This window comes from Dermochelys coriacea, chromosome 1, assembly GCF_009764565.3.
Source record: "Dermochelys coriacea isolate rDerCor1 chromosome 1, rDerCor1.pri.v4, whole genome shotgun sequence".
In the NCBI taxonomy this organism is placed as follows: domain Eukaryota; kingdom Metazoa; phylum Chordata; order Testudines; family Dermochelyidae; genus Dermochelys; species Dermochelys coriacea.
Genome location: NC_050068.2, coordinates 333,189,441 through 333,214,512, shown reverse-complemented (window position 1 = coordinate 333,214,512; position 25,072 = coordinate 333,189,441). Strand labels below are relative to the sequence as shown.

The window sequence follows — 25,072 nt, the reverse complement described above, 5'->3', positions numbered from 1 at the left end:
GTTGCCCTCCGCTGGATGCTTTCCAATTTTTTCACATCCTTCTTGTAGTGTGGGGCCCAAAACTGGACACAGTACTCCAGATGAGGCCTCACCAGTGTTGAATAGAGGGGAACGATCAGTCCCTTGATCTGCTGACAATGCCCCTACTTATACATCCCAAAATGCCATTAGTTTTCTTGGCAATAGGGCACACTGTTGACTCGTATCCAGCTTCTCGTCCACTGTAACCCCTAGGTCCTTTTCTGCAGAACTGCAGCCTAGCCATTCGGTCCCTAGTCTGAAGCGGTGCATGGGATTCTTCCGTCCTAAGTGCAGGACTCTGCACTTGTCTTTGTTGAACCTCATCAGGTTTCTTTTGGTCCAGTCCTCTAATTTGTCTAGGTCCCTCTGTATCCTATCCCTACCCTCCAGCGTATCTACCACTCCTCCCAGTTTAGTGATGGAGTGGACAGAAATGCATCACTAATAATCTAAACAGTTATGTTTCACTGGTTAAGATCTTTATTATTCTTAAAGACATAATGCATCTTACAAAATCAGTGTCTTTGTGTATAATACTCAAAATAACAATATAGTGACGCTTTATTTTTATATTTATTATTACTGTTCCAAATAGTTAACTGTTATGGTAAGTTAAACAAAAATCCCGTGAATATTTATATCATTTTCCTTTCCGTTTTGTCTCTTGTTATAGGCCAAACAAGCCATTTATTTAAAGTCTACTTATGAAATAAATGTACACTGTTGTAGCAATTTAGGATTTGCAATCTGCAAGATAATTTCATAATGGGAATATGGAAATAAATCGTATTTACACTTTTCCCTTACAGCTTTAGAATGAGCTTGTAGCTCTGATTATGAATAAGTGCCATGCAATAAAATTAAATGCTCTTGCATTGCATTGTGTGTGTGTATGTGTTTTACTTGTATATATTAAATATGCATCTGGGTGTATAGTGCTGGTTTCACCTTTTCCTTATGTCAGTTTTAATTCTACTGAGTTTAATGGGGGATCTCTTGGTTAAAACCAGTGTAAGGGAGGATAATGCTCATTGTGGGTGTGGGTGTGTGTATGTGTGGGTGTGAGAGGGAGAGAGAGAGCGAGAGACATATACACACATCTAGCTATTAGAGAAAGATTGAGTCTATTCTGTGCCAAGAGGCAAATATGAATAAAATTGTTCCTAACATACATTTTAATAGTTTGTCCTTTGAATGTCTTTCCTTTAAAGTCTGAAAAGAATGAGACTGAAACTGGAAGCCAGAGAATCAGACCAGTGTTTGAAGAAGATGCTGTTTTTGGGCGACAAATATCTTACCAGCATACAGCAGTCCACATACCAACAGATATTTATGAAGGCTGTAAGTAGCATGTGAACACATGGGTTTATAATTATAATAAGTGTATTATGTGCACCCCATTCATAAAAGCAAATAGATAAGTGTGCCTATTTTTCATTTGTGTTTATATCTTTTTGAATGCTCTTCTTTTAAAGAGCTTCATATATGGTACATTAGGCATGATATTCATATTACAAGCTAGAAGAAGCCTTATTAAGTTAGACTATCAACTATCAGAGAGAGGTAAAGATCTGCTGAGAGAAGACCTGAATTTGGGAAATGGATCAGGGAGCAGGAACTGTGAAAGTAAATTCTTGTAAAAAGAAAAGGAGACTAACAAATTATTTGAGCATAAACTGTAGCTCAGGAAAGCTTATGCTCAAATAAATTTGTTAGTGTCTAAGGTGCCACAAGTCCTCCTTTTCTTTTTGCGAATACAACTAACACGGCTGCTACTCTGAAACCTGTAAATTCTTGTGAATGTCCTAATTTTCTCATCCATTCAGTCTTTGTGCTGTTTTCTCATTTAATCCAAACTATTCTCGACAGCTCTTCCTTCAGCCTCAGGCAGAGATGAGCACTGAAAACATCTGAAGTATTCCAAAAGCATATAGAGTTCATTGAAATTACATGCTGTTCAAGATGGTAGTCCTTCTACTGTGTGTAGCTTATATGAAGCACTTTTTGGTAGACTAGACCTTTAGCAGAGAGCGTTGAATGAGTTCTCTTCAAACTGAGCCAGTACAGGAAACAATAGCACTCAAGTTTCCAAGTAAGTAATTACAGCAAACCAATATTCAGTATTAAATTGTCTCTCAAAATAGAAATATTTTCTTGTCTGAAACTTCATAAAAAGGTACAATATGAAGTAGGAAGACACACGAGATGCTACATGCACATAGAAATGCCTGAAAAATTATGAAAGGAGGGATCTGTCTTTTAGTTCCCTAGTTAGTACTACTCATTTTTATTCTGCAGACTTTTCTAGTCAGCCAAAATCTCATCAACAGGAATGAGACTCAATCTGACCTGTATTTCTTTAAAATTCAAAGACATCATTGTGTGTCTGCATCTCTAAATGACAAAGGAGTGAAAATGGAAATGTCAACAGGATTGGGGAGGGGGGAATCATAGTGACTGATATTCCTCATATGGTGTGTCTGAACAGCACAGATTTAGAGGATTATTCTGGGATTCTGACTTTAATAAATGCTAAAGTTCATTTTAATTGAAGGATTAAAGTGAAAACACCTATTGCCTTATTTTTAGAGCTTCTTACATTTAGCTGCTAAAATCTTATGAGAAATCATATGGTTCCCATAACTGGGAGGCTAATTTTTTTAATGCTCTATGAATTGAGATGTGATTCAAGGCCATAGGAATATTTAAAGGGTCTGAATTTGTGTTAAGGTTCTAGGCAGGATTTGTAAAAGGCAAGTATATCCCATATAAATATTTCTAAACTAATTTTACTAGCAAATTGTCTGTTTAATCTAAAGTGAAAAACTTGTCACTTCCATAGCAAAGGTACAACTTTCATACTTAATTAAATAGATATAAAAGATTAAAATGTAAATACTTTATGAGAGAGGACAGTTTCATAACTTGTGGTAGATGTGGTTCATGAGAAATTCATTATTTTTTGACGTTGACCATCACATTAAGTGCCAGAATAAACTGTTTGGTGATATGACTTTTGATTTAGATTCAGAGAAGAGAAATTCTTCAAATCTGTTAGATTTCTCTCTCGTCTCCCCCCCGCCCCCTACACACACACACTCGCTACATTATAATAACTTGCTACAAGTAATAACTTGTAACTTTGACTTATAAAGTTACAAATTATCTTTGGGCCCCAACTTGTAAAAAAAAATTGTAACTCTTGCAAGTTACAGATTCCATATTAACGAGCACGGAAAACAATACCAGATTTATTTTTTGGTGGCAAAAGAGTGTAACATCTGGAATCTAGCAAACAAGTTTGGATAGTCATGTATCAACAAATACTGTTTTTACACTAGGACATAATTCTTTATCAAAAGCAAATTTTTCCAACAGCAAGAACATTTTCTTTTTTGTCCATAACCCAAGGGAGAGTGATAACATATTTTCAAACTGATGTTAATTTATCATCTTGCTCAACAGTATTTTTCAACATACTAACACAGCTTTTGGTCCCCATTAGATAACGAATAATTGTACAGTTTGAGAACGGTCTGATTGGCAGCTCCTTGACCACACTAGACTGCTGTGGGCTGTCTAGAGGCGCTATTTCAGTGAATACCTCTGAAAAACAGTGGGTGATACATAATTGACAAGTTTTAAAGTCTGAGATCAAATATTTTTTGTAAATGAATTATAGCTTGAAAACAGGGTTATGTATTTTTAATGTTTTATTTTTTCTTACATATACGGGGGGTGGGGGGGAGATATAGAATTGGAATTTTAGATCTCACAGAACAATCTTGAGGATAACTCCCTTGAATGCTCTATTCTCCATTGAGATTTGCCTGTGCAGATCTCGTCTCTTGACATACCCTGCACTTGGCATCACAAGCTAGAAACAATGGTATTGAGGGCCAGGTACGTTTCTCCTTATGGGTCTGAATATTCACTGATGTCTTTTGACCATAGCTTCACCTATCTTCAGTTCCTTTCTTGATGCCTAAAGTGTGGGCTTTAAAATCACAGATTCCTCACCACTGATATTATATTGGCTTCCTCGTTTTACAGTCAGCCCTGCATAGTGGTGATACGTAACTGCATCTCCCCAGGAGCAGACTGGAGAACAAATTTGACTGTCAAGCATTACAATTCACTCCTGTTGGTGTAGAGAGGGAGTAAGTTTTATGTCATCTCTTTTTGTGGAAAAGCTTACTCCTTGTTATGTGATGTGTGGCACATCCATGTCTCTTGGTCACTGCTTGCCATTTAACATCCCTTTCCTGCACACATGCTTGTAGAAGGAATAAAAGGCAAGCGGTCTGTGCTCTTGTACCTGTACCGGGAATCACAGTCTGAATGGAGTCAAGCAGGAACATAAGGGGAGCCTTAATCTCCATTTCTTGCCTACATGGCAGAGTATGGACTTGCAATCTTGCCAAAAGGGAGGTCTTGGGTCAGCCTGGCTAAAACTGACACAAGCCAGGCCTATAATCTTCAGCATTTTTAAGGATTCCATTTAGGTCTCAAGATAAAATCAAAATTCTTTTCAAAACGAAAAGGGCCCTGGAATCAACTTTCTGCTACAGGTTTTGGGAAACAGACATGCGTCTACTGTTAACAATTATATACTTTTCATGTCTAATTCCTTATACAAGGCACTGGAACTTTACTCTTCTCCTCTCTAAGCAACTGCAAGCCAAAACAGAGACAAACTTCAGTATAAGGCAAGTAAGGTCAGTTGCTCTCACAGTTTGCAGCAAATGGCAAATAGTGTGAGTCAGTGGTAGCTCCAGCTCTATACTGGTGTCACTACAGACTTTGGAAAAGGTGCTCGATGAGGTACCAATGCAGGTGCCAAATTTTTATAGGTTTCAGAATAGCTGCCGTGTTAGTTTGTATTCTCAAAAAGAAAAGGAGTACTTGTGGCACCTGTGACGGGGCAAGGCCAGATGGCTATGGAAGAATAGTGGGAGATAGATATATTAGCTCAAGGCTAAACAAACCCCTGGTACCAGGATAAGTGAAATGGCAGCTGCTCCAGGTCAATTAAGTCACCTGGGGCCAATTAAGAACTTTCCAGAAGGCAGGGAGAAGGCTAGGTTGATTGGGACACCTGAAGCCAATCAGGGGCAGGCTGAAACTAGTTAAAAGCCTCCCAGTTAGTCAGCTGGGTGTGCATGTCAGGAGCTGTGGGAAGAAGTTGTGTGGTTGGAGAGGCTGAGTAGTACACACCATATCAGGTACAAGGAAGGAGGCCCTGAGGTAAGGGTGAAGTGGAGCTTGAGGAGGTAAGGGCTGCTGTGGGGGAAGTAGCCCAGGGAATTGTACATGTCATGTTTCTAAAAGGTCAGCTACCATAGCTGATATTATTAGGGTCCCTGGGCTGGAGCCCAGAGTAGAGAGTGGGCCCGGGCTCCCCCCCACACCTTTGCCCCCTGATTAATCACTGAGACTGTAAGACAACAGAGACTGTGCAAGGAAGGATAACTTCTCCTCACCTCCCTCGCTGGCTTATGATGAAAATGGCTCAGTAGACTGTGACCCTTGTCTCTAGAGAAAGAAGGGTTACGTGGAGGGTCACAGTGAGCCTCTGAGGCTAACGAAATCCACCAGGAAACACGGGACCCACGGAGGCAAGGAAAGCAAGAGCTTTCTCACACACCTTAGAGACTAACAAATTTATTTGAGCATAAGCTTTCATGAGCTACAGCTCACTTCATCAGATGTTTTCAGTGGACAATACTATTTCCCCATGTTTATTCCACCCCCAACTGTTCCTCAGACGTTCTTGTCAACCGCTGGAAAGGGCCCACCTTGATTATCACTACAAAAGGTTCCCCGCCCCCCAACCCCGCTCTCCTGCTAGTAATATCTCACCTTAAGTGATCACTCTCCTTACAGTGTGTATGGTAACACCCATTGTTTCATGTTCTCTATGTATATAAATCTCCCCACTGTATGTTAGTCTCTAAGGTGCCACAAGTACTCCTTTTCTTTTTGCGATACTTTTTATAGTCATTCCTGCTTCAGTTGTTATAAATGTTCACTCTAAGTTAAAGGTTTACAAATTTTCAGCAATCAGGACTGCCATCACTTCATTATCTAATTAGTTCCAAAGAGTTGATGAAAGTTAAAAATCAACACTGCTTACATACAAAAGCAACAAAGTGCTTTTCAACATACTGACATCACTTTAAATAAGTCTAGGCAGCTTCTGATAACCCAGTAGACAATCTCCTCCCAAATGTTTGAGAGCAATGATAAATAGTTATGCGTTTTCAGATGATTGAATTCATTCAGTGAAATATTTTCTGTGTATTTTTTTTATCCTGAATGAATTTGGTATTTTAAGGTGTACTCTTTTTATTGGTATGGCAATCTAAATTCTCCTGTCTCTTTTAAAGAGTGATAGTGAAGACCTGGCCCCATTGAAGTTATTGGAAAAACTCCCATTAACTTTACCCACAGATTTCCCCCGCAGAATGAAAATATATATAACTGGGGTGGTTGGGTTTTTACATTTCAATTCTTACCTATAACGGAATATGCCAATGAGCTCAAGCATGTTGTTATAATAATAATAATTAATAAGTAATAAATATTTATTATTTTCTGATGGAGATCTTCTGATAGTAATTCCAATGGTATTTGTTGCTGTCATGAAACGTCAACTACTGATATAACTTTATAAAGTAATATATTGGTAAGATTTAGTGCATTTTTGGCCTTGAAAAGAGTAAGTGTTTAAGAACATTCTGAAAACTATCATTTTGAGGCCTAAGCAATTATGATATCCATATCCTTAAAAAAATAGAATTTGCACATGCTCCATACGTGGTTAGATGCCTGGAATATTCCAAGTTACAAGTTTGTTAGAAAAATTATTCCTTAGAAAGAAACTTTAAGGCCATTAGGGAAGATCCTGTATGTAACATAGTCCATATGTAGGATAGATTCCCCTGTCAACAAGAATACCAAAAGACTGGAAAAAACACTTTTTATTCTCATAATATCTATATATGGGTAGTAAGAAAGATTTATTTCAGGAAAGGTCTGTTAAGGAAGGGTTTTATAAATAAGTTGGAATGCTACATCTTAAGGATTTTAGAGAAGATCAAGTGAGTATTAAAATTTTCCTGTGCCTTATTGTAAATATTTTAAAGAATGCACACCATATAAGGTGTTTTTTCTTCGAGGCAAGACAATTTTCGTTCTAGAATTATTTTGTTGTGTCTATGAAAGTGATAAAGATTTGTGCTATCAAACTCAAATTGTGGTGATAACTTAATAGGGATATTAGTATTCCAGTGTTCACCTTTTGTGGGGTAAAGAAAAGGGTAATTTAAAATTGTTGGACACCAAGTAATTTTATTTTTAAAATTACTGTCCATAGAAATAGGAAATGGTAGACCAGCTCTTACTACTTGTTTCTTTTACTGCCAAATCAGGGAAAGCCAAAATCAAAATATGCACCGTTGTTGTAGCCATGTGGATCCCAGGATATTCGAGATACGAGGTGTCTGGGGTAATATCTTTTATTGGATCAACTTATGTTGGTAAGACAGTTGAATTGGTATCTCTCTAAGCTCATCCTCAGATGCAGGCTCCCCCCTGGACCAGGAAACACCAACTCAAAGCAGCACCAGACGCTGCCAGAACAAGAGATGCAAAACCTGCAGCCTTATCTCCACTGCTAAAATAATCAATGCCCCCTACAACACACCTTTCAAGATCCGTGGGTCCTGCACATGCCCATCACATCATGTGTTATACCTCATCCAGTGCAATAAATGCCCCAATAACAACTATGTGGGTGAAACCAGATAATCACTATGCTCTTGAATGAACTCACACAGAAAAATGATAAAAACCCCATATCATTTGTGGGTGAACATTTTTTCACAAAATTATCACTCTGTATTTGACCTCTCAGTTCTCATCCTCAAAGGAAACTGCACAACACTTTCAAAAGACAAGCCTGGGAGTTTTAATTCATAAGTTAGCTAGACAATAATAAGCATGGTCTTTAATAAAGGCACTGGATTCATGGCTTATTGCAACAATCTGTAACCCACTTAACCCCCTTTTTTGTCCTATGACTACAGGGGTGTTAATTGGCCACTTCACCTTGAATGGTCCCTTAAAATATGCTCTAACTACTTGTGCTAAACTACCTGTTGGATCTACTATTTAGCTTTGGCACTATGAGTACCTTTCCAGATCTGAAGAATTATAACATTCAAAAACCAGTCGGAGAACACTTCAATCTCTCTGGTCACTCGATTACAGACCTAAGAATGGCTGTTCTTCAACAAAAAAAACTTCAAAAACAGACTCCAACGAGAGACTGCTGAATTGGAATTAATTTGCAAACTGGATACAATTAACTTAGGCTTGAATAGAGACTGGGAGTGGATTACACAAGTATAACTATTTCCCCATGTTATTCCCCCCCACCCCCCACTGTTCCTCAGATGTTCTTGTCAACTGCTGGAAATGGCCCACCTTGATTATCACTACAAAAGGTTTTCTTCCTTCTCCTCCCCCCGCCCCGCCCTGCTCTCCTGCTGGTAATAGCTCATTTTAAGTGATCACTCTCCTTACAGTGTGTATGGTAACACCCATTGTATCATGTTCTCTGTGTATATAAATCTCCCCACTGTATTTTCCACTGAATGCATCCAGTGAAGTGAGCTGTAGCTCACGAAAGCTTATGCTCAAATAAATTAGTCTCTAAGGTGCCACAAGTACTCCTTTTCTTTTTGCGAATACAGACTAACACGGCTGCTACTCTGAAAACAGATCTGAAGGACTCTGTAGCTTGACAGCTTGTGTCTCTCACCAGTTCCCAATAAAAGCCTTGCAAGAGTTTTAAATCTAATCCCTTTGTTGTGTCTTGTTAACTTTCTCTTCCTAATCCATGTTGAAGTTTTCAGGAACTTTTCCTTGAGTTGGGTTTCTTGAGTTTTCTCTGTTCATCTTAACTGTCTGTACTAGCATTACTGTAGAGATGGGCACAATGAGTTGTGGAGTGCTTGATGTTTAAGCAGAGGAGCAAAGGGTGTGAGAGTATGGTCTGCCCAGTTCAGAGTTTTATACCATTCTGCTTCCCATTTGCATGAAACTGTAGGGAAATGCCTATTTCAGGCTTGTTTAGAGCAAAATTGGTTGCTATCTTTTCATTGGCTCAGCACCTTCCTGGGTTTTCCATACATGCCTCTTCATCTTATGAATGTGTAGTTTCTTAATGCATATACGCATTAGGGTTGTAATTCTTGACAGAGTTATATTTTCTTCTTCCTTTATTGCAAGAGATGATCAGAACATCTTTAGGTTTAGGGTTTTAACTCTTTCTTTTCTGTTCAGTCCATTTTCTGAGAGATTCCTCCAATTTTATTGGAGTTCAACAGGGAATGAAATTCTGCCTTCAAAAGTCCAAACACTTTAGTTCTCTATATAAATTCTCAGTTCTCAAAACAGTCTTTTAAAATTAAATAATTCTTAAAGAGAGATTTTAGCATAAATTGTTATTAAAGAAGTTAATTCTTCATGATAATTTTTTGGAAAGAGAATATTATTGTCTTCCTGAGATGAGTGAGGGATTTGCTTGAGCAAAGTCAGTAACTAATTAATTAGCCATTAATTATTCTATACTCAAATGGCTTCTTGTATTAGTAATCAGTTTAGCAAGGTCACTACATTTGAGTTTGGTGAATAAAGCATTTTACCATTTACATAGCAGTGATATTAGGGAATTATATTAAATGCTAATTTTGTTAAAATGCTTATAAATAAGCCATCCAAAACAATTTTCCATTTCAACATGTAGGAAACAATAAAAGGTTTAACACATTTCCTACCATACATGTTTTTCCTAAAGGCTTTTCTCAGTAAAGTTTTTAGAGTATTTATAAAAGTTACTTTAACAAGAATATTTATATAATTCTTTGTGTGTGTTTACTTAGAAGTTTTCCTTGGAAGGGTGAAAAAACCCACATTTCACCTCAATGTACTGCTCTGATAACACAACCTTACATTCATTTTCATAGGTCTTTTCCTAAAACATGAATGTTTTACATACCTTGTTTTCTAAGAATAAGTTTTATATTTGAACCAAACTGGTATTTTATACAAGAGGGGGAGCGCAGGGTTCATTTACCCCTATGTTTTATGATTTGATAAGAATTTTCAGTGTTACTTCTCTTTGAAATCCTTTTCACCAAATTGTGTTTGCCAGTGCAGTCTTTACAATTAAAACTCTTATCAAACATTCTATCCAAAGCACCAATCGCAATTACCAAGTTTACATCCAATTTTCAAAACATAATATAAAAGAAATTGGCATAGAGAGTAAAGCAAGATAAATGTCACAACGTAGTTTTTCTGAATTGGCATAAACACTCTTAGAGGTGATAACCCCTCCTTAGCCATAAAACCATGTTTGTCTTCCTGACATTTGCCTATTTCCAGGGTGACTAAGAGCAGAAGCCTCCTTTTATTAAACAAACAAAAATATATGCAAATGAGGTACTTTTCCCCCCAAGAATCATACATATGTAACAAAAAATAAATATCCCCTAAGCTTCTATAAAAGATAAGTTTAATGACCTAAAAATTACAATAATTTATTAATAGTGAGGTCTCGTCCTATATTCTGAAAAGTAAACACAGAGACTACTTGTTCTACTACAGCTGAAATTGACAAACAAGAACATTTTAAATCTCTGAATATTTCTTCATGTCCAAATCTTTGAAATTGAGAACTGACTCATTGCCTTAGCTGTAAAAGCAGTGTATCATTATTTAGCTCCATGTAGCATATTACACTGTTCTAATTTTTCTGCATGTTTACTATGATTTAATTACCAAGCCAATTTGGGAAAAAATATAATCAGTGAAGTGGATCTTTAAATGAATTCACTATGTCAGCATATTCCAAATATCAAACCCTATGGCTTGAGGTCAGGTTAAAGCAAATGTTAGTTTCACCAAGCCTCCATGCACTCCCAGCTTGCCTGGCAGGAACCAGTATTAAACCTAGAAGGAAGTTATTGAAGCATGAACCCAGGCACAGAAGTTCAGGGTCATGATTGCTTTTAATGTTCTGAAAATCTTGATTTATTATTATGTTTGTGTGGGTAGCTTACTAAATTCTCAGAGTGAGAGTCAGGTGACTTTTAAGTGTCATAAAAAGCAGAAGAAATAACTGAAGTGAGTGAGCTGCCATGCTTATTACTATTTTAAATCTACTATTTTAAGAACTAAATGTTCTTTTCTGAAGGAAATATGATTGCTGTCAAAATTCAGAAAGCAAAACAGTTTTATTTGTTTCCTCCATAGTGACCTTTGTACTTAGGTCACATTAATTTTATTGGTTAGTGTAGCATATTTGCCTAATGTCACTTCTGCTTCGCCTTCTGCCTAAGTTATCATGGTTTAAGAAAATGTGAAGGATGAGATACTGTGAAGAAAGACCTGGTAACCAAGCTTTATTTATCTGTATGTATTTTACTGCTTTGAGGAACCGTGGATAAGTCTGACATAGGACTATTAAACAGCAAAGTAATGTAGAAAATATATGATTATAATAGAGTTCAAAAAAAAACTAGATAAATTAATTGAGGATAGGTCCCTCAATGACTATTAGCCAGAATGGTTAGGGCTGGTGTCTCTAGTCTCTGTTTGCCAGAAGCTGGGAATGGGCTACAGGGCATGGATCACTTGATAATTACCTGGCATTGGCCACTGTCAGAAGGCAGGATACTGGGCTAGATGGGCTATGACCTTTGGCTGACCCAGTATGGCTGTTCTTATATTGTAATTCCAGTACTCTGTCATTCTTATTATTTATTATATTACTTTAATTGTTGACGATTATTTGCCCATCATGTTCTAGATAGATTCATCATTGCATAGGATAGCAAAGACATTATACCACCACCTTCATTCTTGTCTATAATCAAAGTTCAATGTTATGCATTATTTTAAAGTAAACCACACATACACATACCTCCAACATGATAAGACAGCTTTGTGATATTGCCATGGCAATATCAAACAGGTTTCCCTGAATCTTTCTTCCTACCCAATGTTTTCTTTTATCATGAAAGATGAATGCCATTAAAGGAGATCACTGTTGAAAATTATCTCTACTTAGCTGTTCTGATGTAGATTTTCTCTGAGTCTGTTGGTAGTATAATTCTGATTTTTTGTAAGTTTTCAAGTATTTTGTGGCACGTCTGCAAAGCTTCCTATTATCAACACCAAATACAGACTATCTCTATCTGTAGAAATATCAAAATACAGACAATGCAAGCTTCCCTGTATGTGCCCATAAAAATGTGTGTTGACTCTTACCTGGAGAGAACAAAAGCCTGTACAGATTGATTCACTGTTCCTACTTGATCCTGGCCTATCTGAGAATTCTACCAAAGATAGTAATCAGTACAATTGTGGGGAGGAGGGGGATGTGTAAGTGTAACCTTCTGGTACACATGCCCCCCTTGTTGCCAATCCTCAGAGAATTTAAATCTGTTACAGCACCAGCTAGAAAGCGTTGGCTGCTCAGCTCAAGTTGAAGCATCTCATGCTTTAAACTGTGGAGATTCCTCCTATGTTGGCCAAGACAGTGTCTATCACATGTGTGTTTTTTTTTCTTTTTTTGGTGTGATGTGGATGCTTTTCAGTGCAATACTGGACTGACACTGTCAAATTTTTGTTGTATAAATACCAAAAAAACATCAAATGCTAACAGCTTGTGATCACTATTAACCTGTGCTAATAGTGATGCCATGAGAATGTTAAAATTATTATGTTCTGGATCCAAAGATTTGGATTGGATATGCTTTCCCTTCCACTGGCTGTCCATACAATACTGGTTGCATGTTGAAAAATGGAACTGAAGTTTCTTTTGAAAAAAAAAATGCTGGAAATCTTACAAGGAGACTTACTTTTGCGTTATTCCCATCCACGTTTTCCAGGCCCAAGAGGTTAAAGATAGTTTGGAGAAGTATCCTACATGACTTAAGAGCCCAAATCCCATTTTAGCATGATTTAGGTGCTTAGTAGTCTATGTCCCATAGACTTTATGTGAGATTTAGGCTTCTAATTTTTTTTCTAAGACTGCGGAGGTGGGAACTGTGGAATCTCCGCTGCTGTTTAGAGTGTGTAACCATAAAGGAGGGTATGACACTACACCCCATATCATCCTAGTAGTAGTATTATGATATGATTATGGCATAATTATGTTGCATTTTATACAAGATGGGTCATGTAATGTGTCATTAGAAAAGTATGATTTGCTGAATATGATTATTCTATTTGTATGTATGTATTATTTTTGTATCTAAAGTTATGAATATGTATCATACATATTTCAAATGTAGTTACACCTGGGTGACACCCACTAGGCAAGATGCTTCCAGTCTAAATAATAGATTGGGAAGGGCTGATTCAGGGTAATCAGCCATTAGGAAAAACATCAGGCCTTAGGAGAAGTTTATCCCCCAGTGGGTGAGCCTTCCTGTGAACACTCCAGATGGCCTGTAAGTAATGGCTGCTATGACGCATAGCAGGGCATGTGACCAGACCACATGACACTGATCTCCATTTTGGGTACCTGTATTTTTCCACAAACTGGGCTGGGAACTGGTTTTGGAACAAAGGGTTCCCACCATATGTTAAAGCTATATAAGGATCATCAAGGGCCCACACTCCCCACACAAGAGAACTCCTGGAAACACCTGAGGAACAAAGACTGGACTGGGGGAAGTGTCGGTCCCAGGCTAAAAGGATTTCTAACCCGTGTATGGAAACCTGGTGAACTGCATGTATCATCAGGTAGGGTGAGAGATAGACTGGATATGAATTAGCAATCTAGTAGTTTAGGCTTCGTTTGCACTTTTGTTTATTTGCTGGGTAATCTGCTTTGATCTGTTTGCTATCACTTATAATCACTTAAAATCTAGCTTTTTGTGGTTAATAAACTTATTTTATGTTTTAATCTAAACCAGTGTGCCTTTAAGTGAAGTATCTGGGAAAAAAATTCAGCATGGTTAACACAAGCAAATTGTCCATATCCCTCTCCACATTGAGGGAGGAGCAAACTGGGTAATAAATTCATACTGGTTTCAACCAGGGCAGGATGATACAGCTCTGGGGGTCGTAGGCTGTCGTAGGATTGGGAGCAGTCCAGAGATTGTCACAGCAGCACAGTGTGAGAGGGAGCCCAGGTTGGTGATTCAGAGGGCTCAGTGGTAACTCATTCCAAGTGGCATGCTGGGGGGAACCCATCACAGAGGGTACTAAGGATACAAGCCTGAGAGATGGACATGTTGTTTTGTTCCCGGTTAGCAACTTCTTGTTCCAAATACGTGAGATAAGTTTGCAAAAGTGACAGAAGCTTTGCCAATTCTATCATCAAGTTCCCTGTCAAGGTAAGTGAGCTGGTAAGAATTGAACTGGTAGAAGAAGTGATCTATATTATCCAGAGCTTCATTATTGACATAGATTTTAGGTGGAATATGGTATCTTGTGATATGAAAACTGTTTTCTTCATCCATGTACCAAGTTTATCATGGTAATCAGTATCAGAGAACTTGTTCATGATGACCTGCAATGAATCAGGTGAATTAGAGATGAATGCAGCGTCATCTGTGAAAAGCAGATACCGAATAGTAAGCTGGGTGGCATGCATTCTGCTCTGGAATCGTCTGATGTTAAACAAGCTGCCATCCATCCTTGGTTCAGTTAGTATACCAGATTGATCGTTTCCAAAAAGAAGAATCGAGAAGAAGATGCCAAAGCTGGTGGGTGCTTCATACCAGTTTCCATACTAAACTTGAATGATGATTAATTTTCATAGTGGATCGTTGCCTTAATTCCCTCATGGAACTCCTTGAATAGGGAGAGCACCTTTTCTGGACAGCCAATTTTCAACAGGATCTTATAGATGCCATTCCTGCTTACCATGTCAAAGGCCTTTTGTAGGTCAATAAATGCTACATAGAGAGGTGCCTGTTGTTCATGGCTTTTTTCTTGCAAGCGCAGTGTGAAGAACCTGTTAGTCATGACGCATATAGCTTTGAACCCACACTGGCTCTCAGGGTAGACTCTCTCAGCAAACACTTGGAGGACTTTGAGTCTTTTCAGTAGGACCCTTGCAAGTATGATGCTGACCATGCTGAGCAAAGATATACCTCAATAGTTGTTGCAGTCTGCGGCCTAATTAAACCATATCCAGTGTCTCCTGTCCTTCTTGCGTAGCCAAACAAAGCTGGATTTTCTGTAGGAACCTTTAAATACGACAAGTGGACATTACAATAGGATTAACTTTTTATCTTCTTACGAATCTAGTACCAGTCTTTACCATAAGACCTTTTTTTACTCTCCCTCTCACTTTCTCTCTCTCTCTCTCTCTCTCTCTCTCTCTCTCTCTCTCTCACTCACACACAATTAACAGGTTTCAGAGTAGCAGCCGTGTTAGTCTGTATTCGCAAAAAGAAAAGGAGTACTTGTGGCACCTTAGAGACTAACAAATTTATTAGAGCATAAGCTTTCGTGAGCTACGAAGTGAGCTGTAGCTCATGAAAGCTTATGCTCTAATAAATTTGTTAGTCTCTAAGGTGCCACAAGTACTCCTTTTCTTTTTACACAATTAACAGTTTCAAATTTATTTTTACTGAATAACACTCCAAAGATATCACTAACTAGAAATTTGTTATTTTCCTTTAAAATAAAAAATACAACACTGGGCCTAAAATTAATTATATCACAAAATAAATATAGGGATTGGGACTTCTGACAATCTGAGATCTTCTGCTTTTAAAGGGGGTCACCCTTAGTATTATATTGACAACCTGATAAAACACTTAGTTGTAACACAAAAACAGTTGTTTCAGCATCCACAATATTGAGCATAAACACAACTTCAAATAAGTAAAAAAGAAAAGGAGTACTTGTGGCACCTTAGAGACTAACAAATTTATTTGAGCATAAGCTTTCGTGTAGCTCATGAAAGCTTATGCTCAAATTAATTTGTTAGTCTCTAAGGTGCCACAAGTACTCCTTTTCTTTTTTGTGAATACAGATTAACACGGCTGCTACTCTGAAACCTGTAAAACTGACAATTACAGTAACTGTTAGGCTCACATGGTGTCTCTGGTTCAGTAATGTTATACAGCTCAGAAAGATATTTGGCCTCCAATATATGATTCCTCCTTTATGGTGTTTTCCCAGTCTCATTCCCACTGAGTGCTGTAAAATTACAAGAAACTGCATTGAGATCCACCCCATAGACTGGGTTACCCATGGCAGCACTATCTTCTCCCTGCAGAGCTGGGCTGGATCTGACTAATGCTCTACCAGTCAGGACACAGGGCCATGCCTTGTGTCTCAACAATATATATAGTTTCACAAATACATCTGCCCTACTTATTTAATTCTAAGCTTGCTTCTTATAATAACAAGATTAAGGCAGCAGTAGCCCTTTAGGCAAGTAGCAAACTTCCCTGTGCCCTTCACTATAACCCATTGCTATATAAACAAATACTTATTTTCCTTCTTGGGACTAAGGACTGTAGAGATGCCTTAACATTTAACTGCTGCAGACCCATAAAGTCCAACTAACCTATAGAATTACAAGAAACTGCATTGAGGTCCACCCCACAGATTCAGTCTGGGTTACCTCTGGCAGTGCTATCTTCTTCCTTTGGGGCTGGACTGGATCTCACTGGTGATCAAATGGCTGCCAATGTGTACCCCTGACAGAATTCACTTCTGATTGGTCAGAGCTTCAAAGTAAGGTGTGTATGTGCACATTCAGGAATGTCTACCTTCAATGAAACTTTCCACACCGGCTGCAACACTGCTTCTTAGCATGGTTAATAATTTTCTGCACTCCCTCTAGTGTGCTGAAATAGCAGCTACTTGTTTGCAATCACTCAAATCTCTGTACTGCCTCCCTGTCTGGGAATCTTTCCATATTAATTCAAAGCAAGTAGAAACAGCAGCTGTAAATACAGCAATAAGGTTTTAGGCTGGACTCCAGAAAATATGAAAAATAGAAAACGGAATTACACTTTCTAGAAATGAACCCAGACTACACCTTTTGAAAATCATCCATTGCTAATTTTAGTTATTTTTGGGGAAAGCAGGGTTTTTTGGTCAGGCAAAATCCTTTGAGATTTTTTAACACAGCTCACCAGTATTTTTCAAAGAGCATCAAATAGTTATCATTTTTATTGCATTACTTTAAACAAAATGGTCGTGTTCAGTAATGCAGAGAAGGATAGAAGAGGCATATAACATTTTTAATACTAGCTTGTGCACGAAATATCTTGGATAGCTTTTATTTCCAATAGTTTTTGTTATTTGCCTGAAGTTGGAGGCAGTAAATCATGCATTTTTGCTTTTCTGTCACATATTACGCCATATTCATTAGCTCAAGCCTCAAGTACTTCTGCAGCACAAATGTATCCTTTAAGAAACTACTGACATGGTTTCCGAAATGTAGTTGTTAATTAAGTAGTGTAGATAATCTTGGTTGTATTTTTCCTCATGGTAATCTGATAATTTGAATTCAATGATTAAGAGCATTTCAAAAATAATTACTGTGTGAGTGATTCAAAGCCTTTTATTGATTTTTTTTATACAGTTCGACAAAATGAATCATGATTCTACCAGATGAAGTAGGGAGGCAGATGAGTCAGTGGAGATACAGTAGTATAGAAAATCTCCAAGAAAATAAATGAATGATTCAATAGTCATTGAGTTTCTGTTATACACAAAAGCAGACAGGCATTAAAAATGAGGGAAGCCTTAAAAATTATAGGAATAGCTGGTTACAGAAATGCAGTAGACAGACTAGCACAACAATTGTCCCTAGGCATTCCTTCCTTCTAAATGTTGGCTTAAACAGCCAGATATGAATTTCAGACTGAAACAGGTTGTCAGTGTTCTTATATCTGTCACTTCTGATGAATCAAGAAATTATGCTGTATCAGTGGAAGAAGTCACAGTTATTGCACAGTAATTTATCCTAGCTTGGTCTTCCTTTTCATAGGACAAAAACATTTCCCTATCTCTAGGTTACTCTCCCAGCTGGTGTTTGCCAGTCATGTGGCACAAAAATAATAATAATAATAATAATAATTTTGAAAGGCAGGCTACAAGCACTTTGGGAATGAGTATCTCAGGTTCTCTCTCTCCTCCCCTGACCCCTGTCCTCTGCTATTGATAGTATTAGAAGAAGTGCATGGGCTCAAGCAATGATTTACTTTCATAATTGATGCAGCAAGTCTAGAGGTGCTGAGTCTCAGACCTAGCAAGTCCAGCACAAATTAAGCACTGGGTGAAGCACCAGGAATGAAATGGATGGTCCAGACAGCATCATAATGAGTTTGTACATTTGTGTATATAAAGGGATGAAATAATCTGCATGTTTTACTTTGAAGAACCTCCCCAAAAGTCTGGTTACTTAGTATTATAACCATAGTATGTATGTATTTGTACTAGATATCCATCATAAGGCAAGGAGGTTAAGACGGTGGCGGAAGCTATGCAGTAAAAGAGATACCAAGATTTTTGAGAGTCAGTAGAACTTTTATGTTTTAATATGAAACCCTTAACTCTGCACTATGCAGAATTTTTAAAAAGAAGTAAGTATTGAATCCAAGTGGTTAAGCTTTGTATTATTTAAAACGTAAAGAAAGAGTCCCAGAATGTATTAAACTTTCAGAATTAACAAGAACAATGCCTAAAAATTACTATAATTTTAAATGTTGGATTTAGGTAATAAACCTGCTGGTGGCATCAGATCTAGTGAGGATCCACCTCTCTTCCAAGTTTTGTGTCGGTGGAGAGTAGCATGATTGTACTGAAGAGAGCTCACAGGATTCACTTGTCAAAACTCACCAAATCAAAGGGGAGGCTCTGATGTTTTATTTGCCTCTGAATTCACACCAGTCTATGGAAATGCCTACTTCATCCCTGCCAAAAATGGCTAACCTTTCTGATTCATCAAAACTATTTGGAAAAATATGTATTTTTGTTTATAGAAAGGATAGGCTGCATCAAATGGCAGGTATTAAAAAGAAAATTCCTAAGGAAGCTCCTGGATTGCCTTCAGGCTCATCCACTTCAGTTTACACCCACTGAACACCATGTTATACTATCAATATAACTTGCAGCTTCTTCTGAAAACCATTTGTTATATGGTGGTTGTGCCCAGAGCTCTTGCCTCCTCTCTTGGTTATGATTGACAGCATGCTTGTTTGATATGTGGATTCTCCGTCACTTGAAATCTTGAAATCAAGTTGGGAAGTCTCTAAAAGATATGCTGTTAGGTCTACCATAAATTATTGGGTTTAATGAAGAAAATACTAAGTTAAATTCTGTGGCCTGTTTCAAGCAATTGGTCAGATTGTATGATCACAGTAGTCCCTGTTGGATTTTATTTTCATTAGGTTGCTGTGAAAAAGGCAGATTGAAACCTTTAGTGGGGTTTTTTTTTCAATACAACAACATGCCTGTACCATGAGTAATTAGGGTCTAATTTCCCATGCGTGACTGGCATAGCAATGAACTCTATGGAAACTATCAGCTGCTGAGCTTTCTGCCTTTTTTCACTCCTGTTCTTAAAACCAGGAATTAATATGTATGGATTACTGATATGACATATTTTCCCATAATCATTCAAGAATATGGTCTGCTATTTAATTAATCACTTACACATACTAGTGACAGGTGGGAACCACACTATAAATGAACAGAAATTACAATTCTCTATGCAAGGAAAGAGAAGTCCGTAATAGTAAGGTAATTCTTTGCAAAGCTCCTCATTTTGGGTAGCTCAGTAGATTAGGCAGAACAGGAATGGGGTATTTCCACATTCCACCTCCTTTTCTGTAGCTTGAATGTCTGGTTGGGATACCAAGGATGCAGTAAAATGTAAGTGAAAAATAATCTTCTGGTGAATTAAATGCAGATTTTGATCCAGTGAGATCTCTTTGTATTGAGTACATATTGATACATTGGGCCTGGCATGCAAATTTTCTTACAAATTTTAGTAAACCTGGAGATTCTAGGGTTGCTACTATACTGTATCCAAATTGATTGAGTACTTAATGTTTAATCTGGAGACAATGCCAATCTGGAGACCAAATTTTCACAGTCCCTCCTCAGACATATCTTACCCATTGCTTCTGTCAGGTTGGGAAACTGATTCACAAGTCCATCCAATGTAGGCTTAATCAATTTTCATCTTTATCCATTTTCAGATGGAATTATTGTCACTTTTGGTTTCTGATCATACATTTATGACAGACAAGCAATAAACAGATAAGACAGAACAGATAAGGGCCCAAGTCACTTTGTTCCAGGGTACTGGGAAGCTCACCTGCACTTACATGACGGTCACCTCATTTAATTCTCTGGCTTCTGGTTTAATTCTTCAGTCTTATTCCTTGAGTTTTCGGTCTGGTACTTTTTCTGACTTGAGCCCTTGTCCACTCTGTTTCTTATACCTTTTAATATTACATATTCATTAGCTTTCCAGCAATCAATATTAAGCCTTGTGTTTTACGTAACCCATACAATATCACAGGTTTCAGAGTAGCAGCCGTGTTAGTCTGTATTCGCAAAAAGAAAAGAAGTACTTGTGGCACCTTAGAGACTAACAAATTTATTAGAGCATAAGCTTTCGTGAGCTACAGCCCCCCAATCTGAAGCAAATACTCACCAGCAACCACACACCACACAACAGAACCACTAACCCAGGAACCTATCCTTGCAACAAAGCCCGTTGCCAACTCTGTCCACATATCTATTCAGGGGATACCATCATAGGGCCTAATCACATCAGCCACACTATCAGAGGCTCGTTCACCTGCGCATCTACCAATGTGATATATGCCATCATGTGCCAGCAATGCCCCTCTGCCATGTACATTGGCCAAACTGGACAGTCTCTACGTAAAAGAATGAATGGACACAAATCAGACGTCAAGAATTATAACATTCAAAAACCAGTTGGAGAACACTTCAATCTCTCTGGTCACTCGATCACAGACCTAAGAGTGGCTATACTTCAACAAAAAAGCTTCAAAAACAGACTCCAAAGAGAGACTGCTGAATTGGAATTAATTTGCAAACTGGATACAATTAACTTAGGCTTGAATAGAGACTGGGAATGGATGAGTCATTACACAAAGTAAAACTATTTCCCCATGGTATTTCTCCCTCCCACCCCACCCCCCACTGTTCCTCTGATATTCTTGTTAACTGCTGGAATTAGCCTACCTGCTTGTCACCATGAAAGGTTTTCCTCCTTTCCCCCCCCCCGCTGTTGGTGATGGCTTATCTTAAGTGATCACTCTCCTTACAGTGTGTATGATAAACCCATTGTTTCATGTTCTCTGTGTGTGTGTATATAAATCTCTCCTCTGTTTTTTCCACCAAATGCATCCGATGAAGTGAGCTGTAGCTCACGAAAGCTTATGCTCTAATAAATTTGTTAGTCTCTAAGGTGCCACAAGTACTCCTTTTCTCCATACAATATGCATGTGTTGTTATGTATTCAAGTCACTTTACTCATGTTTCCCCACACCAGAGATGCCAAGGGTTGGCTATCTGTAAGAGTGAGATTTGCAAGGTGAGATTCAAGGCCAAAGAGTGAGACTTTCAAGGTGGTGCATTAGGTCATTGCTTAAAAGAGGGACTCTCATCTGAGGTCTTTGGCAACATCCAATAGTGCAGGTTTTTAATCCATTTTTAAAATGTGCATTGCTTAATGTTGCATATGACTTATATGTCCTACTTCATACTAAAGTCTAGGGTATGTGAGAATTCTATATGCAGTATAAACCAGTGGATTTAAAAAAAATATTATGTGCAGGAACAAAATCCTGCATGGTTGGAGATCCCTGAGGACCAGAATTGTTAACCTCTGATTTAGGCATGCAGGCAGTGAACAGAACAAGAAAAATGCTCAAAAACAAACCGTTTTCTATAAACCTAATGAAAAGGAAAACTGTGTTATCAATACAACAATATGTTTATTTTGCATGTCACCTTGTCATAGTGATCATCCATTTTGAAAAACACTTTACGGTACAGATATTATTTGGTTTGTATCTTATTGCTCATATTACATTTACATTTAAAATAAAGTAATCAGATTCCAAAATAAATGCAAAATAAAGTAAAATTAAAGAATTAAAATAAAACACAGCCAAACAGTACATTAAATGAATGTAAAATAAAGTAATTTAATTTAATTTAATTAATTTGAAGATAATAAACCATAGATAAAGGATTCAGTGTTTGCATTCCTTTTAATATCTAATTTGGTTTCATATTTTATTTATGTGGTTTATTAAATTGCCATGTGGCCTCCTTTGCTTTTTTTATAACTTCTTTGGGTGGCTCAAATTTGAAATATGGCTCAGGATTTGAAATAGAGGACAGTGTCCCATCTAGTCCAAGGTTTGGTCTGAATAGTGTCTTATTCTTTCAAACAAGACTGGACACTGTGTCTTCTCCGGCATTTGAGTGGGGTAAAACTCAGTCAAGCCTGGCGACTCTGGACAGTAATGGGAACTTGAGAAGACCACATATAAAAAAAGAAGTACATTTAAAAAAGAAGTCTTGCCTGCTACCAGGACAACAAAGGGCCATGAATTTGTCCAATATGGTTTAAGTTTTGAAGAACCTGAAAACTGTATTTTGAAGAACCTGCAAACTTTTGGTCAAGTCCTGCTCATTTTGGGGGCGAACTTATATTTTTTGACTGTCAAGTATTCACCCCCAATGCCCCATGTATCTTCCTCTCTCGTCTTGCATGCATATAGAATGTGGGCCTGTAGTCTCTATGGGTACTACAGGACACAAGCTTAGAAAGTGGCATTCCAAATCTAAGCCTCATGCCTGAGGCCCCGGATGTATTGTTGTCTCTTTCGGTGCCTGAACAAAAATATTTTACATCTTTATGTACAGTACTTACTCAAAATAAGTGAGATAACCTAAGGAATGTGTGTGAGAGTGAGATAGCATGCTAATGAGTGTATCTAACACCAAATGAGTTGACATGTCTGCAACACAGGGACTTTTAGCATGACATTTTGTGTATTTAGTATACAGATTTTCATCTTCTTATCTCAATCCTCCAATACAAAAAAAAAAATAAAATAATCACCTTTGTCCTATAAGCTGTAAACATTATCTAAACAAGTCTATGTAAAAGAAAGAGATTGGCAAGACAACACTCATGCCAGGGAAGAGTTAGGCCAAAGCCTTGCTAAATATTACACTATCCAAAGTCATTCTTTATCCTTAATTATAAACTATTGTATTAAACTAACAAAATCCTTATTATTATTCTTTAACAATTCTTCATCTTTACATTTCAGTATCATAATTCAGTACATGTATACCATCTTAAATTATTCATTCACCTTTGTTTGAGTAGGAGAATTATGGGAAACACCATGACCCTAAATGTCAACATTTCTTGTCTTCTCCAGACATGAGTTTTCAGGAGACTTTTGCTCAAAATTCTAGCATCGTGCTTGTAAATTATTAAAAAGCCTTGTTAGCAGAGGCAGATTACAGTATTGTGGCGCCCTGGGCCACAGCAAGTGGGGGCCCCTCCCTACCCCTTCTGCCTGCAGTCATCCCCCCAGCCCATGGCACGAGCACTGGGCAGGCACAGCGAGTCGGGCCCGGGAGCATCCATTTTTCTGGGGCTCCCCGATTGGTCGTGGCCCCTGGGCACAGACCCCATTGGCCCAGTGACTAATCCACCACTGTTTGTCAATAATTTTGTCTTTTGCATTTTGAGGTTCTGTTTTAGTTTTAAGGCCTTGCTATTCCCTAACACTTCCATATTATCAGGTTCTCTTATATTGATAGATTTTAAACTATCAATGGGTATTGAATCCTCATGTGTCAGTGGATGAAATTTAGTTTTGCAAGACAGTTAGACCACTCTTCTGATAACATCATCTAACAGTGCTATTTATATTTTAAACCAGCAAAATATATCAATGACCATTAATTCATGTTTAATCAGGAGGAGCTGTGAGAAATGACATACCAGTTTAAACAAAAATCTGGAAGAGAAAGTGACCGATTTCTAATAAGATTCCAGACAGCTAATGATGTCTGAAGTTTATATTGTCTGCTCTTATTGTGTGAAAGTCCTGTGCAGAAGCCAGCAGGCGGACTATTCACCACTTAAACCTTTAAGATCAATTTAAGTAGGATTTAGGTGATTCATAAGTCTTAGGCTGGGCCTCTGCACAGGGGCAATATCACCAATTGTACTTTAAGTCAATAGCATCATTTGGATGCTTCAAGTCAGCTGGGTTTCTGTAGGCATAGTATGTGATGGTGGTGGTCCAAAATCTGCTGTTGCACCAGTGAAAATCCAACATAACTCTACTGAATTAAATGAAGTTACTCCAGATTTACTCAAGTGTAAATGAGATCAAAGTCGGATCCAGTATATTGGATAAATGGGCAACTCTGGTTTTATAATCACTCAGTCTTAACAATGTCCAGAGAGGTTTGGGGAAGGGATATTAGGGTGGGCTGGGGGAATGTTTGTCCATTTTGCAAGGTTGGAACTTAGACCAGCTGTTTGCACATACTTTATTCTCTATTTCAAAAGCAGATATGATGGTGCAAGTGAGTCACTAAAGGAAATGATGTATTGTTTGTTTTATACAAAGCACTTTACAGAAGAAATAAGACACTTTCTGTCACAAGGAGCTTATCTAACTTCAGACATGAGATAATATTATTTTGTTAATTAGGTTCACCATATGCACTTCTTGATGGTACCATTAAACTTCTGTCAGAGAGATACTATTCCTTCCCCACTCCCTTTTTGCTCTCGGGCATGAAGTACTTTGCTATGGCTCTTTTCAGGGTGCAGTATAATCTCTGTCTTCCACCAGCTAGCTCTGTTGGCCAGTGTGTTGAGACGGAGGGCAGAGCCTTGGCACCATCCCTCTCTATGCTGTTAACTCACTTCAAACAGACGTGAGAAACTAAAGAGCCACTGCCT

The 25,072-nt window shown here is 37.9% G+C and overlaps 1 protein-coding gene across 1 annotated transcript in view; it reads left to right on the top strand.

Moving 5' to 3' along the window:
* Nucleotides 1-25,072, top strand: part of CACNA2D1 (calcium voltage-gated channel auxiliary subunit alpha2delta 1) — a 682,696-nt gene that overhangs the window by 394,430 nt on the left and 263,194 nt on the right. Inside the window, 1 exon segment of the mRNA XM_038369134.2 lies at nt 1,233-1,362. Within this exon segment, the coding sequence (XP_038225062.1) occupies nt 1,233-1,362 (130 nt within the window).